Raw genomic sequence first — 14,506 nt, forward strand, 5'->3', positions numbered from 1 at the left:
CTCACCTCTCCAGTCCACCAGCTTCTAAACCTAGTTCGTCGGGGGCCTCCCTATCCGTTCATTAGGACGGAGTTCAGACCAGTGTTGTGCAGGGGCCATACAGCCAAACCCGAGGAGCTGGGTGAGCTGCCCAGTTACGGCACCCAGGTCGGGGACGGGGGACAGGGGGCTCGGCAAGCGGACAAGGAGCCAGAGGCGCGGTGGTCTGAGTTGGGAACAGAAGCAGGCACATTTGTGGAGAGCAGACCTTAAAATAACTGCACACGCGGTAATCAAATACTAACTCTGGGGAGGGCGCACGTAAAAAACACAAGGGACCTGCTCTAGCCAGGGAACAGCTGGGCTGGGCTAGCGAGGCACAGGATTTGACCTGCTCAGTTTCCTTGCCTGGAAATTGCACCTCTCTCCACCTTCATGTGAGGTGAGGGAGCAGGTAAAGTGCCTCTTAGAGCACTTGGATCACAGGGGTACCACACACATGGCCTTTCTCTGCACTTCCAGCCCTGTAGATAGCCTGGCTGGTTTTTTTCTGGGTACAAGTGAGGCAGCCGGCTGTGCCCTTTACATGTCACCAGAACAAATCTCAGCCCCCCGTCCCTGAGGAGGCCATCCATTCCTCACAGAAGCAGTCCACTGTCTAAGTGACAGAGTTACCAGCTCCAGGAAGCCAAGACAAGTCACGTCGGAAACGTTTTTGGAGAGTCCACAGAGACATGTGAGTGTATCATTTTATTTCCTGACTCCATTTCAACAATGGAGTTAATGGCTACAGTTGTCATCCATTTCCCCAACAATCCTTTCTCTTCACCAGTCTCAGTTCTCTGTTTCTGGGCCTTCAAGTTACGAAGGTCAGTCTCTGATGTGGGACAGGGATACGGCCACCCCTCCCAGGCAACTGGCAGCAAAACATGAGAGGAAAACAGCAGAAAGGTGGAGCGAACCGTGGGCGAACTATACTTCCAGTGCTCAGAGGTGCCATTAGGAAGATCGGGCTGGGTTCTAAAGCTGGGACCCAAACACCAGGGTAGCTAGTTGCTATTCAACAGGGAACTGTTTCAGGCACAGGGGAAGGAGAGCCAAGGAGGTAGCCGGCGGGGATGGGGATGAAGCCCCGGATTGAACACCCAGACAGAAGAGTCTCTGGAGCACCCCAACCACCCCCAGAGGGCCTCTAGCCACTGCCCACAGCCCCAGGCTTTCTCAGGGACATCACCCCCCACTGGGCTGAGGGAAGCACCTGTATCTGCTGGATTTGCTCAACTTTCTCCAAAGCTCTTGGGGAAGGACTGGCTCCTTCCTGAGTTTGGTAATGTGGCTTTGGAGGCAGACAAATAGGGGTCAGATCCTGATGCTATTACTGTGTGATCCTGAGCACATCATTTAACCTCTCTGGTCTAAGTTACATCTATGTTAACACCCTAGCTTCTGTGAGGATTAGACATGGCACAAGTAATGTGCGTGGCCCTTGGTAGGAGCTTAAAAAGAATAAGCCGTTGTCATTGCTATCACTATTATTCTCACTGAAGCAGATGCTTTAAAGGACAGGGATGCAGACAGTGTCACCCCTCTGAAGCATGATGCCACAGCCTCCCATAGCCTGAGTGACCTTGCCCAGGCCAAGGCTCCCAGATGCAAGAAAGGATACAGCATGTCCAGGGGTGGCTGGGTGGAGGAGCTACTCAGGGGAAGGCCCTCTAGGGAGGCCTGCAGGGTCTGGGCCATGGTGTGATCAGCCAGGAGGCCCATGCTCTGTACCTGGGAGGAGAAGAAGGCAGGGAAGACAGTCCTCAGCATCCACTCCACACAGGCCCTCTCAACACTCCACCCTCTACACTCTGACCTCCCCTCAGCTGCCGTGGCCAGAACCACCATCCTCCGCACAGAAGACGGCGTGGAGGGTCTAGCCTTACAGTGGCTGCACAGCATCCCCTTCCCACCCACCTGCAGGAGGAAGTCACGCAGAGCCTGGCGAGTGTTGTTCGACAGGGTAGAGAGGTCAGCCAGAGCCGCGGCTTGCAGAACATGACCCACCTCCTCGTGAGAGAGGACACCGCTGCTCTGGAACCGCACAAGCTAGGATAGGGAGAGAAGCCCCAAACACACGGGGATTTGGCATCTTCTTCACATATATTTCCTGTGCCCCTGCTGTGTCTAGCCCTGGGCTGGGGGCACAGATCTGAAGCCCAGAGAACCCTGCCTTCAGAAGCTCAGAGTTGGTGGGCAGAGGTGGGGGTTGTGTCATAGACGAGAGGTGTAAACTAGGCACACTGTGAAACACTCAGAGAGTTGGCCCTGCTGACCTCCTCAGTACCCTTCCCCTCACTCCTTGGACCTGCACGAAACACGCATGGCCAAAAAGGACCGTGTATGATTACCCAAACACACCACCACGTGTTCGTTTACCTGCTATTTTCACTTCACTGCCTGGAACACTTTTCCTCCTCTTTGCCTATTAATCCTTCAAACCTCAGCTAAAATGTTACCTTCCTGCTGAATGTTTCCATTTCATTAAAACAGGAGAGGCATTAATTGAGTGCTTACTGCATCCTTATTCACCTCTCCTTCCTGGCTCTGGCAGAAGCAATTATAGTCAACCATTGAACAACGCAAGAGTGAACTGCACAGGTCCACTTAGACAAATTTTTTCGATAAATACGGTATCATAAAAGTATTTTCTTTTTATGATTTTCTTAGTAACATTTTCTTTTACTAGCTTCCTTTATTGTAAAAATCAGTACACATAACACACAAAATATGTGTTAACTGACAGTTTATGTTATCAGTGAGGCTTCCAGTCAACAGTGGGCTATTAGTAGTTAAGTTTTGGGGAATCAAAAGTTAATATGCAGATTTCCAACGGTAACGGGGTCAGCACCCCTAACCCCCACGTTATTCAGTGGTCAGCTGTGCTCGTCTCCATGTTCCCACACCAACCACTGCCTTATTCACTGATCCACTTCACTACCATTCACAGGCTCACAGCTTTGTTCTTTACTCAGTGTTCTTTACTCAGTGGGCACTTACGGTGTGCCAGGCACTTAGCATATCTTCTGCTGAGCCACTAATAACATCATGTCTTTTTTTAAAAAAGATTTTACTTATTTATTTGACAGAGATCACAAGCAGGCAGAGAGGCAGGCAGAGAGACGGGGAGGCAGGCTCCCTGCTGAGCAGAGAGCCCAATGTGGGGCCCAATCCCAGGACCTTGGGATCATGACCTGAGCCGAAGGCAGAGGCTTAACCCACTGAGCCAACCCAGCCGCCCCATAACATCATGTTTTAACTATTAGTTTCCTTTTCTATTTTCTTCTCTAGACTGGGGGACCCTTAAAAGGTAGAGCATTTGGCTCGGTGACATCTTTGGTCCCCAGCACAGGATCTGGATGTGGCAAACAAGCCTTGGCCAATGTTTCACATGCAAATGAATTAGAAAGAGTATCTGGGGGGCGCCTGCCTTCATCTGGGGTTGTGATCCCGGGGTCCTGGGATTAGATCCCATGTCGGGTTCCCTGCTCAGTGGGGACCCTGCTTCTCCCTCTCCCTCTGCCTGCCTCTCTGCCTACTTGTGCTCTCTCCATATATAGCTGTCAAGTAAATAAATAAAAATCTTAAAAAAAAAAAAAAGAAAAAGAAAGAGTATCTAGGTCTTTTGGGGTGAGAAGATGTGGGCGCTTAGAGGAATTCTCTGAGCAGCCCTCCTAGACGGTGAAGGCCCACCCAGCCCCTCCGCTTTCTACCCGTCTACCTGGCCTCTTCAGGACCACACAGCTCCTAACATCCTTCACACCATGGGACAATCCATTCTGCACTTACCAGGGTCATGAACCTCAAGATCTCAGGTCTGAGGAAGGAACTTTCTCCAGCATCCAGGAGGGTAAACAGCAAAAACCGATTCCAAGGCTGGGAGACCACATGGAATGCTACAGGAAACACCAGTCATCCTGGGTTGTTACTGCTGCTTCTCTGTAGGCCTTGGAACATTGCTGAAGAGGACTTTCTCTTATTGTCTCAAAAACGGGCTGCTTAGCTAGTGGCAGGGCCTGGGACAAATTGACCACTGGAAGTTTCTTTCTTCCCTGGGCTTCCAGCCACCTATGCTGCCTGGCTCAGGGAGACCACATATCCCACTATTGTGGGAAGCAAAAGGAAGGGCTGTGCCACTTCAGAGCTTTGTGACATTGGTTGGGCAGGTTATCTGACCTCTCTGGACTTCAGTGTCCTCACCTGTATAATGGACATTATAATGCCCTTGCATGTTATGAAAAGAATTAAAATGAGTGCGTATCAAAAAACAGAGGTTGGAAGTCTAGGAAAGAAGGGTGGCAGGGGCTGGCCACCCCTATGGGAACATCAAAGAATGGGGAAGGTTTCTACCAATGTCTGGGCTCCGGGCATGCAGGTAGTCAAGCAAGGCTTCCAGGCAGCCAACACAGGCATAGGACAACAGAGGGTCCTTCTGCAAACAAACAAACGAACAAATAAAACCCAGGTTTTGCTACCAATGAGTTTTGATGCCAACCAAGAAAAGAAATTTTGGTTTTCAGAACAATTTGTATTTCAGAATTTCGGATTTGGGATTGTAACCATGTAGATAATCAAGAAATATCTGTTGCTTTTACCTCTAACTCACACATAGAGCCAAGTGCTTATACTGATGATTTACCTATATTCTGCCTACATTTAAGAGACCTTTTCAGAAAAGGAGCGGTGCCTGGGTAGCTCAGATGGTTAAGTGTCTGCCTTGGGCTCAGGTCTTTATCTCAGGGTTCTGGAATCAAGGCCCACATTGGGCTCCCAGCTCAGTAGAGAGTTTACTTCTCTCTTTCCCTCTGTGCACCCCCTTCCCGCCCCACTCCTGCTCTTGCTCTCTCAAATAAATAAATAAAATCTTTTTTAAAAGAAGAAAGGAAGACTTTCAGAAAAGGAGTTAAGCCCTGGGCTCCACTAAGAGATTCACAAATTACAGACTCTGTAAGAACCTCAGTTTATCTAAACCAGTAGGTTTCCACCTTTTTTTTTTTTTTAAAGCAGAACATTACATCAAACAAAATTTTATGCTCTAATAAGCATACCAAATGATCTATCATCAGTCATTAGAAAAATGCAAATGAAAACCACCATGAGGTATCATTACAACATTTACCAACAGATAAAATTAAAAAGACTGACAATACCATGTTGGCCACAACGTGGAGCAACTGGAACTCTCATATACTTTTGATGGGAAAGTAAAATGGTGAAGTCATTTTGGAAAAGTTTGATGGTTTCTTATAAACATATACTTACCATACATGGTAGGTAGAATTTTAAGACTCTCTCATGACCTCTGCTCCCAGATGTTACTCCTGTGATTATGCTATGGTATATGGCAAAAGAGGGATTGATTGGGCCCAAACTCATCTACCAGTCCTTGAAAAGCAGTTTTTTCTGGCTGGTGGCAGAACCAGAGAGCCTGGGGTATGAGGAGGACTCCGCATGCATGGGTGGTTTGAAGACAGGGGGGCTGGCTAAGGAGGAACGTGAGCAACCTTAAAGAGCTGGGAGAGGCCCCAGAGGAAGAGGTGGGCTTTTTCCCCAGATCCCCCAGATAAGCACCCAGCCTGGCCAACACCTTGATTTCAGCCTTGTGAGACCCTGAACAAAGAACTTGGTCGAACGCACCCAGAATTCTGATGGAGAGAGCTGTGGGACAGTACCGTGCGGTGCTAAGCCATTACATTTGTGGTAACTTGTTACGCACTTAGAAACCGAGTATGTCGGTTGACCCAGCAATTCCACTCCTAGATATGTACCCACGAGAAATAAAATCCTACGTCCACAGAAAGACTTGTACTTCAGTAGTAACAACAATTTTACGCATAATAGCCAAAAATCTGGAAGTTCCAAATCAATAGGTAAATGGGTAAACAGCTGTGGTAGGGCCATATGATAGAAGACTGCTCACCAATAAAAAGAAATTAAGTACTGACACACATGACAGCACGAATGACTCTCAAAAGCATTAAGCTAAGTGACAGAAGCTAAACACCCAAGACCACATTTTGTACGATTTCATTTGTATGAATTCTAGAAAGTTCAGTGACAGAATTCAGAAAATTCAGTGACAGAAAGCTGGTTAGTGTTTACTGAGGGACAGGGATCAGAAGAGACTGACTACAAACGGCACAAGGGAACTTTCTGGGGTGAGGGAAACGTTCTCGATCATGGTTGTGGTAGTGTTTATAAAACTATTTGTCAAAAGTCACTGAACTGAAAAAAAAAAAGTCATTGAACTGTACACTTAGAATCAGTGAATTTTATTGCATGTAAGTTATATCTCAAAAAAACTGATATTTTAAAATCTTTTTCTTTTTTTATTTTTATTTCTTTGTCAGAGAGCCAGAAAGAGATCAAGCAGGGGCAGAGGGAGAGGGAGGAGAAGAAGCAGACTCCCCCCTGAGCAAGGGTTCCCAGGACCTTGGGATCATAACCAGAGCCAGAGACAACAGCTTAAAACCAACTGAGCCACCCAGGTGTCCCAAATAAAATGTTCTTTTAAAAATAAACATTTTAGGGACGCCTGGGTGGCTCAGTTGGTTGGACGACTGCCTTCGGCTCAGGGCGTGATCCCGGAGTCCCGGGATCGAGTCCCACATCGGGCTCCCAGCTCCATGGGAAGTCTGCTTCGCTCTCTGACCTTCTCCTCGCTCATGCTCTCTCTCACTGTCTCTCTCTCTCAAATAAATAAATAAATAAATCTTTAAAAATTTAAAAAAAAAATAAATAAATAAACATTTTAAATTAAAAAAAAAAAAAAGAATATGGGACAGACTCAGACTTGGCATCCTTGCTTAGTCACTTATCATCTATGTGACCCTAGCCAAGGTCACTTACCCTTGCTGAGTACAATTTAAAAAAATTACTGGGGTGCTGAGAGGGTTGGATGAGAATGGATATACGGTGTTCAGCCAATGCTTGGCACAGAGTAAACAATAATGGGTGAGAGCAGCCTCACAAAATGCACAACCGAGGAAACACCCCCCCTTTTTAACAACTCCTGGGTTTTCTCCTAGGCCTCCAAGGCACACAGCTTGAAGTGTTTGAGCTAATCCACTCACCTATTTTAGCGCTAAGATAATGAGGTCCAGGGGGAAGAAATACTTGACTGGAAGACACCAGTACATATCAGTAAATGGCAGGTCTAGAACAAAACCCTAGGCTTTGTGCCCTTTCTCCTCCAATTAAAATTAACTCTTGGGGCACCTGGGTGGTTCAGTCAGTTAAGTATCTGCCTTCAGCTCATGTCATGATCCCAGGCACTCGAGTCCCTTGTCGGGCTGCCTCCTGGGTAGGGAACCTGCTTCTTCCTCTGCCCCTCCCCCTGCTCATGCTACCTCTCCTTCTCTCTCTGTCTCAAATAATAAATAAAATCTTTAAAAAAAATAAAATTAACTCTTAACCAGTGGGAGTTTCTAGCCTCTTCCCAGGTATGCAAGATCACATAGCCACAGGCCAGCACACTTTGGCTTCCCCACCTGGAGAACTGGCCCCAGTGCCACTCTCTGACCCCATGCCCATATTACCTAACATATCCAGTGCGGACTGGCTGAATGGTCTGTGGGGAGCCGGCGTCACTGAGCATTAGGAAAGCCAGGTACTACTACTCAGGTAACAATGGCTTCTATTCACAGGAGGCACTTCTTGAGACACCGAAAATAGATTTTGTAGCCAAAAAGACTTAGACTTGAATTCTGACCTAAAAGTGTGTGACCTTAGGTAAGTTACTTAATATCTCTGGACTCTGTTTCCTTGTCTATAAAACTGAGATGGGGGCACCTGCATGGCTCAGTATCCAACTCTTGATCTCAGCCCCGCACTGGGCTCCACGCTGAGCATGAAGCCTACTTAAAAAACAAAACAAACAAAACAACAACAATCAAAAAACCCTGATCCCTTATAGAGGAATTGTAATGAATAAACAACATATGTCAAGTGCTTACACAGAGTAGGCACTCAGTCAGTGTTCTCCCCAACTTCCACTCTCCGAGAACATTAACCTGACATGAACCTCTGCTCTAGTAGGAATGATCCTCGAGATCAAAACCTCACATCTTGTAAAATTAGCTCACCGATTTCCAAACTGGTAACAACATTCCATGCCCACCCCAATCACAAAGCCAAGTTTGAGCACAAGGATAACTGTCTCTTCCCTGCTCACACCCACTCTTACCCTTTCCCAAGCCTCCACAGAGATGGAGCAGCTGGACTGGAGTCCAGCAGATGTTCTTGCTGGAGACACCTGGTTTCTGCTTGGAGACTCCCAGCCACAAGACACTCTTCTCCACTCATCTCCAAGATGGCCTGCTCTTCTGTTAGTCCTGGCCAGGAAAAAAGGCCCCTGCCTGTCTTCCTGCAGCTCCACCTGCTGGCCAAGGTCTCCATCTCCAAAGAAAACCAGAATAAACCTACTTTAGTTCTACTCCGGAGACCTTCAGAGATTTCTAGTCCTGTGGTTCCTCTGAGAACTAAGCAGAAGGAAAGTTTGCCCTGGCTTTGCCCTACTCCAGTGCCATGCAAATCACACCAATGACAACAGCCCTTCTTCGGACCCTTCCACTGCTACTAATGGGCCCTCTTTCCCCCACGTAACCCAGCGTGATGAACCCTGGGCACTTGTGTCCATTCTCACTGCAACCAACACATCTCTCCTGCGCTCCATCCCAGGGGGAATGGAGCTGTTCTAAGAGGCACAAATCACTTACTGCTGAAAGAGTCCTTTTGTTTTGCAGATAGAGAAATTGAATCAATAAGAGATTGAATTGACTTGCTAAACCCCTTCAGAGTTAGGAGCTGCGCAGGGGCTACAATGCAGATCTCTGTGATTCTGGCCAATGCACCTTCCACTGCACTGCAGTGGCCCACCTCGGTCAGACAGACAGCTGCAGATCCTCCACACGGGGCCCAGCACTCCATCAGCGGTGTTGATGCTACGTGGCTGCTTTGGCCCAGAGACGTCAAGGAGGATCAGCACTCAGCGCACTAGCTTATGCAGTATTGTCATTCTTTCCCCTTTGATACCACTTTTTAAAATAACAGCTTTAATGAGATATAATCCATAAACCATAAAATTCATTCTTTTAAGGGTACAGATCAGCATTTAGTATATTCAGAGTTGTGCAGCTATATAATTCCAGAATATTTTCATCATTCCAAGGAGAAACCTCATTACTCATTAGCAGTTATTCCCAGTTCCCTGCCCCCCTAATCCTGGTCCTAGGCAACCACTAATCTACTTCCTGTCTCTACAGATTTGCCTATCTTGGACATTTCATCTAAATGAAATCATATCATACGTTGTTTTTATGTCTGATTTCTTTCACTGAGTATGTTTTCAAGGTTCATCTATGTTGTAGCATGTGACTACCTCATTACTTTTTATGGCCAGACAGTATTCATTTGTATATACAATTTATTTATCCATTCATCAGCTGGCGAACACTGGGGTTCTTTGTACTTTGGAACTACTATGAAGAGTACTGCTATGAACATCTGTATACAAGCATCTGTGTAGATAAATGCTTTCAATTTTCTTGGGCATAATACCTGGGAGTAGAATTGTGGGTAATACGGTAATTCCACATTTAGCTTTTTGAAGCACTTCCAGGCTATTTTCCAAAGTAGCTGTGTCATTTTGTGTTCCCATCAACAACCTGTGAGGGTTCCATTCACTCTACATTCTCACAACATTTGATATTATCTATCTTTTTTTTTAGCTATCCCAGTGGGTGTGAAATGGACCTCACTGTCATTTACTTGAGTCACAGCAATAATCTCTTGCTCAACAGTCCCCTTGCCTTCAGGCTTTCCCCTCCCACCTCTCTTCCCTTCTGGGGTTGCCAGAGATCAAAAACTCAGTCTGATATCAGATAAAGGACTGGTATCCAAAATCTATAAAGAACTTATCATGGGCGCCTTGGTGGCTCAGTGGGTTAAGCCTCTGCCTTCAGCTCAGGTCATGATCTCCAGCAGATGTTCTTGCTGGAGACACCTGGTTTCTGCTTGGAGACCCCCAGCCACAAGACACTCTTCTCCACTCATCTCCAAGATGGCCTCCAAATAATAGAGCTCTGCATCAGGCTCTCTGCTCAGTGGGGAGCCTGCTTTTTCCTCCTAGCCTGCCTCTCCACCTACTTGTGATCTCTGTCAAATAAATAAATAAAATATTAAAAAAAAAAGAACTTCTCAAACTCAACACCCACAGAACAAATAATTCAATCAAGAAATGGGCAGAAGACATGAACAGACATTTCTGCAAAGAAGACATTCAAATGGCCAACAGACACATGAAAAAGTGCTCAACATCACTCAGCATCAGGGAACTACAAATCAAAACCACAGTGAGTTATCACCTCACATGAGTCGGAATGGCTGAAATTAAGAAGTCAGCAAACAACAGTTGTTGGTGGGGATGCGGAGAAAGGGGAACCCTCCTATACTAGTTGGTGGGAATGCAAGATGGTGCAGACACTCTGGAAGACAGTATGGAGGTTCCTCAAAAAATTGAAAATAGAGCTATACTACAACCCAGCAATGGCACTACTGGGTATTTATCCTAAAGATACAAATGTAGTGATCTGAAGGGGCATTTGCACCCCAATGTTTATAGCAGCAATATCCATAGTAGCCAAACTATGGAAAGAGCTTAAAAGTCCATCAACAGATGAATGGATGCCTGGGTGGCTCAGTCGTTAAACATCTGCCTTCGGCTTGGGTCATGATCCCAGGGTTCTGGGATGGAGCCCTGCATCAGGCTCCCTGCCCAGCAGGAAGCCTGCTTCTCCCTCCCTCCCCCACTCCCCCTGCTTGTGTTCTCTCTTTCTCTCTCACTATACCTCTCTCTGTCAAATAAATAAATAAAATCTTAAAAAACAAGGTGGGTATATATATATACAATGGAATATTATGCAGCCATCAAAACCCACAAAATCTTGCCATTTGCAACAACATGGATGGAACTAGAGGAAATAAGTCAATCAGAGAAAGACAATTATCATATGATCTCTCTGATATGAGGAATTTGAGAAACAAGACAGAGGCTCATAGGGGAAGGGAGGGAAATATGAAACAAGAAAAAATCAGGGAAATAAACCACAAGAGACTCTTAATTTGAGGAAACAAACTGAGGGTTGCTGGAAGGGAGGAGGTAGGAGGGATGGGGGTGGCTGAGTGATGGACATCAGGGAGCTTACATGCAACGGTAAGTGCTGTGGATTGTGTAAGACTGATGAATCACAGACGTGTACCCCTGAAACAAATAATACATTATACGTTAATAAAACCCATGTTTAAGAGCTCAGATAGGAAAACCTGGCTTTCAGTCTCATAGACCTGGAGTACAGAAACCAGCTGACTTCAACTGTAATAATCATCTACAAAATTATAATAAATTTACATTAGTTAAAAAAACCAAATGTGGTAAAGAGGTTTCATTCCATGATATTAAAAAAATGTAACAAAATTACATTATTTCTTAACTTTGGATATAACACGTGTCATATGAATTTCTTTAGAGATTTTCAATAAAAGAACAAGTAGTAAATTAAAAAAAAAATCCCTCAATCTGACAGAAGCCCTTCATGGCTCCCCCCAACACTTCTTGGCCTGGTACGTAAGGTACTGACTGGTGCCGTCTGTGCCCAGCTCCTCAGGTCATCTTCTAATTCTTGCCACCGCCCCCCACCCCACTGCACACTTCTATGTTACTTGCTTTTGCTCATGCTGTCTTCCCCGCCTGCAATGCCCTTCCCTCTACATCTGCCTAGACAGTTTAAGTCTGAATTCAATGTCACTTTCTCTGTGAGGCTCCCTCTGACCTCCGCAAGCAGCAGAAGCTTTTGCCTGAAAGTTTTACAGAAGAAGACAGAAATGCAGACCACTGACCATATAATAAAATATGATAAATGTAACCCTTATCACAGGGTTGAATAAACCATTCCAGGAGCTCAGGAGAGAGAGAGAATGAGACCTCCTGGATTGCTTGGAGAGAACTTGGATTTCTATGGAATAGTGTTTGCTGGATGTGTAAATGATTGAACAAATGAAGAACTATTTTTAAACAGCAAACCTATGGAAGGATCCAAAGGAGGCTTAGCTCCAGCCCTGGAGTAAGGGGAAGGACAGAGAAAAAAAAGGACTCTTCCATATACTTCCGTGGGTCAAGGGCAGTGACAGAAAGGTCATTATGGCTGAAAACAATAGGGCAGGGAATTTCTCAGGAATGTGTCAGTGAGAGAAAGATAGAAGGGGCTTCTCGGTCCTGTTCACCAGGCTGTGACAGGGACAGTGACTGTGAGGCTGAGCAACTCCCCACACAGACCCAGTAGCCTCTTCATGAGGAATTCATGAGTTACTCCAGTTGGTTCACCTTCCCCAGGACTGCTGAGGAGAGTCAAAAACTTCCAGAGAGATAAATAGTATATTATTCTACTTATATGAGGTCCTAGAATAGTTAAATAATCAAATAGAGACAGAAAGCAGAATGGTGGTTGTCAAGGGATGGGGAGAGGGAGCAGTGGGGAGTTACTGTTTGATGTGGACAGTTTCAGTTTGACAAGATGAAGAAGTTTTGGAGAAAGAAGGTGGTAGTGTTTGTACAACAATGTAAACGTACTTACTACCACAGAACTGTAACTTGAAAATGATTAAAATGGTTAATTTTGTTATGTAATATTTTACCATGATTAAAAAAGTAAAAGACTGCCGGAGGCAAAGAGTGTCACAGGCTAATGACATCCAGGCTCTTGGGCCGGAGAGCTGAAGGGTAACTGTACTGCAGGAAGTCACTGACCCCCTTGTGCTTAGGCTACTGGTTTGAGGAAAGTTTTTCATCACTCAAGGCCTGGTTTGAATGCGACTCTCCTGTAGAGACTTTCTTGATTCAAATAATAGGTCATTTTGGCATTAATTGTAATTATTAGTATTTCCTACTATCTGAGTGCTTAAATGGCTAGAACCATAACGTATTCATTTCTGTGTCCTCATTCACTCATTCAACAAACATTACATACCAGTTTGGTGCCAGGTTTATGCTGGATGTTGAGTATAAGGGAGTAATTTTTCTCTTATGTTCTGAATGTTAAAATAGGAACTTTGGCCTTTTCAAAAACACTGGAGAGAAAGCATTTGCCTTTTCTCCCACATTTAACTGGCTCCTCCTCACCAAAGGAGAGATTTATCTAATAGGTAAAATGTTAGCTTAACATTTAATGTGCCAGCAGGACAAGATCAAGGTATTAAAGGTCATGTTCCCATGAACTTAAACTCTTAAGATCATGGCCAGGTGGCAAAGTGTCCATAATGTAAACATAATTTCCTTGCCTATGGGCTTCTGGTATGGCCTGGGGGAAAAGAGTGTGGTTCAAAAGCTCTCTTTGAGGGGCGCCTGGGTGGTTCAGTGGGTTAAGCCTCTGCCCTCAGCTCGGGTCATGATCTCAGGGTCCTGGAATCAAGCCCCACATCGGGCTCTCTGGTCAGCAGGGAGCCTCCCCCCAACGCCGCCCCCCACCTGCCTCTCTGCCTACTTGTGATCTCTGTCAAATAAATAAGTAAAAGGGCGCTTGGGTGGCTCAGTGAGTGAAAGCCTCTGCCTTCAGATCAGGTCATGATCCCAGGGTCCCGGGATTGAGCCCTGCATCAGGCTCTCTGCTCAGCGGGGAGCCTGCTTCCCCCTCTCTCTCTGCCTGCCTCTCTGCATACTTGTCAGACAGATCTCTGTCAAATAAATAAAATCTTTCAATAAATAAATAAATAAAATCTTTTTAAAAATAAAATCTCTCTTTTAAAAACATTAATTAATTAATTAAAAGAAAAAAGCTCTTTTGGATAGATATAAAGCAAGTATACTAAAATGCTAATGATAGAATCTAGGTGGTGGGTGTATGCTGTTTTAGTTATATTTGGACTCCCACAAAAAGTCTTCCACCTTTGCTGTAGATGAAAAACTCCAGGCCAAAAAAAAGCCCAGTATGATCTAAAGTCCCAGCTACATTCTCCTATAGTGTTTACCAGAAATAAAGCTGACGTTTTGGTTCTCATCTGATTTCTGATTTTTTTAAACCCACAAGGGGAACAAGACACAAAGATTAGTCAGACATAGTTCCTACCTTTAAGGAGCTCACAGCTGGGAAAGACTGATATGAAAATGGGGACTTACACCTGACAGCACTAAGTGCCTTGTGCATAGATATGCTGGCAGGACAAGTCTAGGCAACCACAGAACCAGCACAGGGCCCTGGAGCACAGGCAGCACAGGCCTGGAGCATCCTCTATCTCCTTACATTTCCAACTTTCCCCACACTGTGGAGAGGTCCAGTGGGGACCCATCCTCGAATATAATCTCCCACGATCAACAGCCATATCATATATGTGCAATAACCAAATACAGTCTACTCAAATCAAGGTCCCCTTCCTTCCCCAGAAGTCTCTGACTTCCCCAGAAGTCTCTGCAACTCGTCTCATTCATTTGCTG

The 14,506-nt window shown here is 45.5% G+C and overlaps 1 protein-coding gene across 1 annotated transcript in view; it reads right to left on the reverse strand.

Annotated features, from left to right (window-relative positions):
- Positions 1–728: 728 nt before the first annotated feature.
- Positions 729–14,506, reverse strand: part of MEI1 (meiotic double-stranded break formation protein 1) — a 79,165-nt gene continuing 65,387 nt past the window's right edge. Inside the window, exons 27-31 of the mRNA XM_044227865.1 lie at positions 4,375–4,456; positions 3,814–3,920; positions 1,942–2,073; positions 1,646–1,755; positions 729–895 (exon numbers count right to left, since the gene is read on the reverse strand). Of these exons, the coding sequence (XP_044083800.1) occupies positions 850–895; positions 1,646–1,755; positions 1,942–2,073; positions 3,814–3,920; positions 4,375–4,456 (477 nt within the window). The 3' untranslated portion in view covers positions 729–849. The remainder of the gene's footprint in view (positions 896–1,645; positions 1,756–1,941; positions 2,074–3,813; positions 3,921–4,374; positions 4,457–14,506) is intronic.

Source organism: Neovison vison, chromosome 12 (genome assembly GCF_020171115.1).
Source record: "Neovison vison isolate M4711 chromosome 12, ASM_NN_V1, whole genome shotgun sequence".
In the NCBI taxonomy this organism is placed as follows: domain Eukaryota; kingdom Metazoa; phylum Chordata; class Mammalia; order Carnivora; family Mustelidae; genus Neogale; species Neogale vison.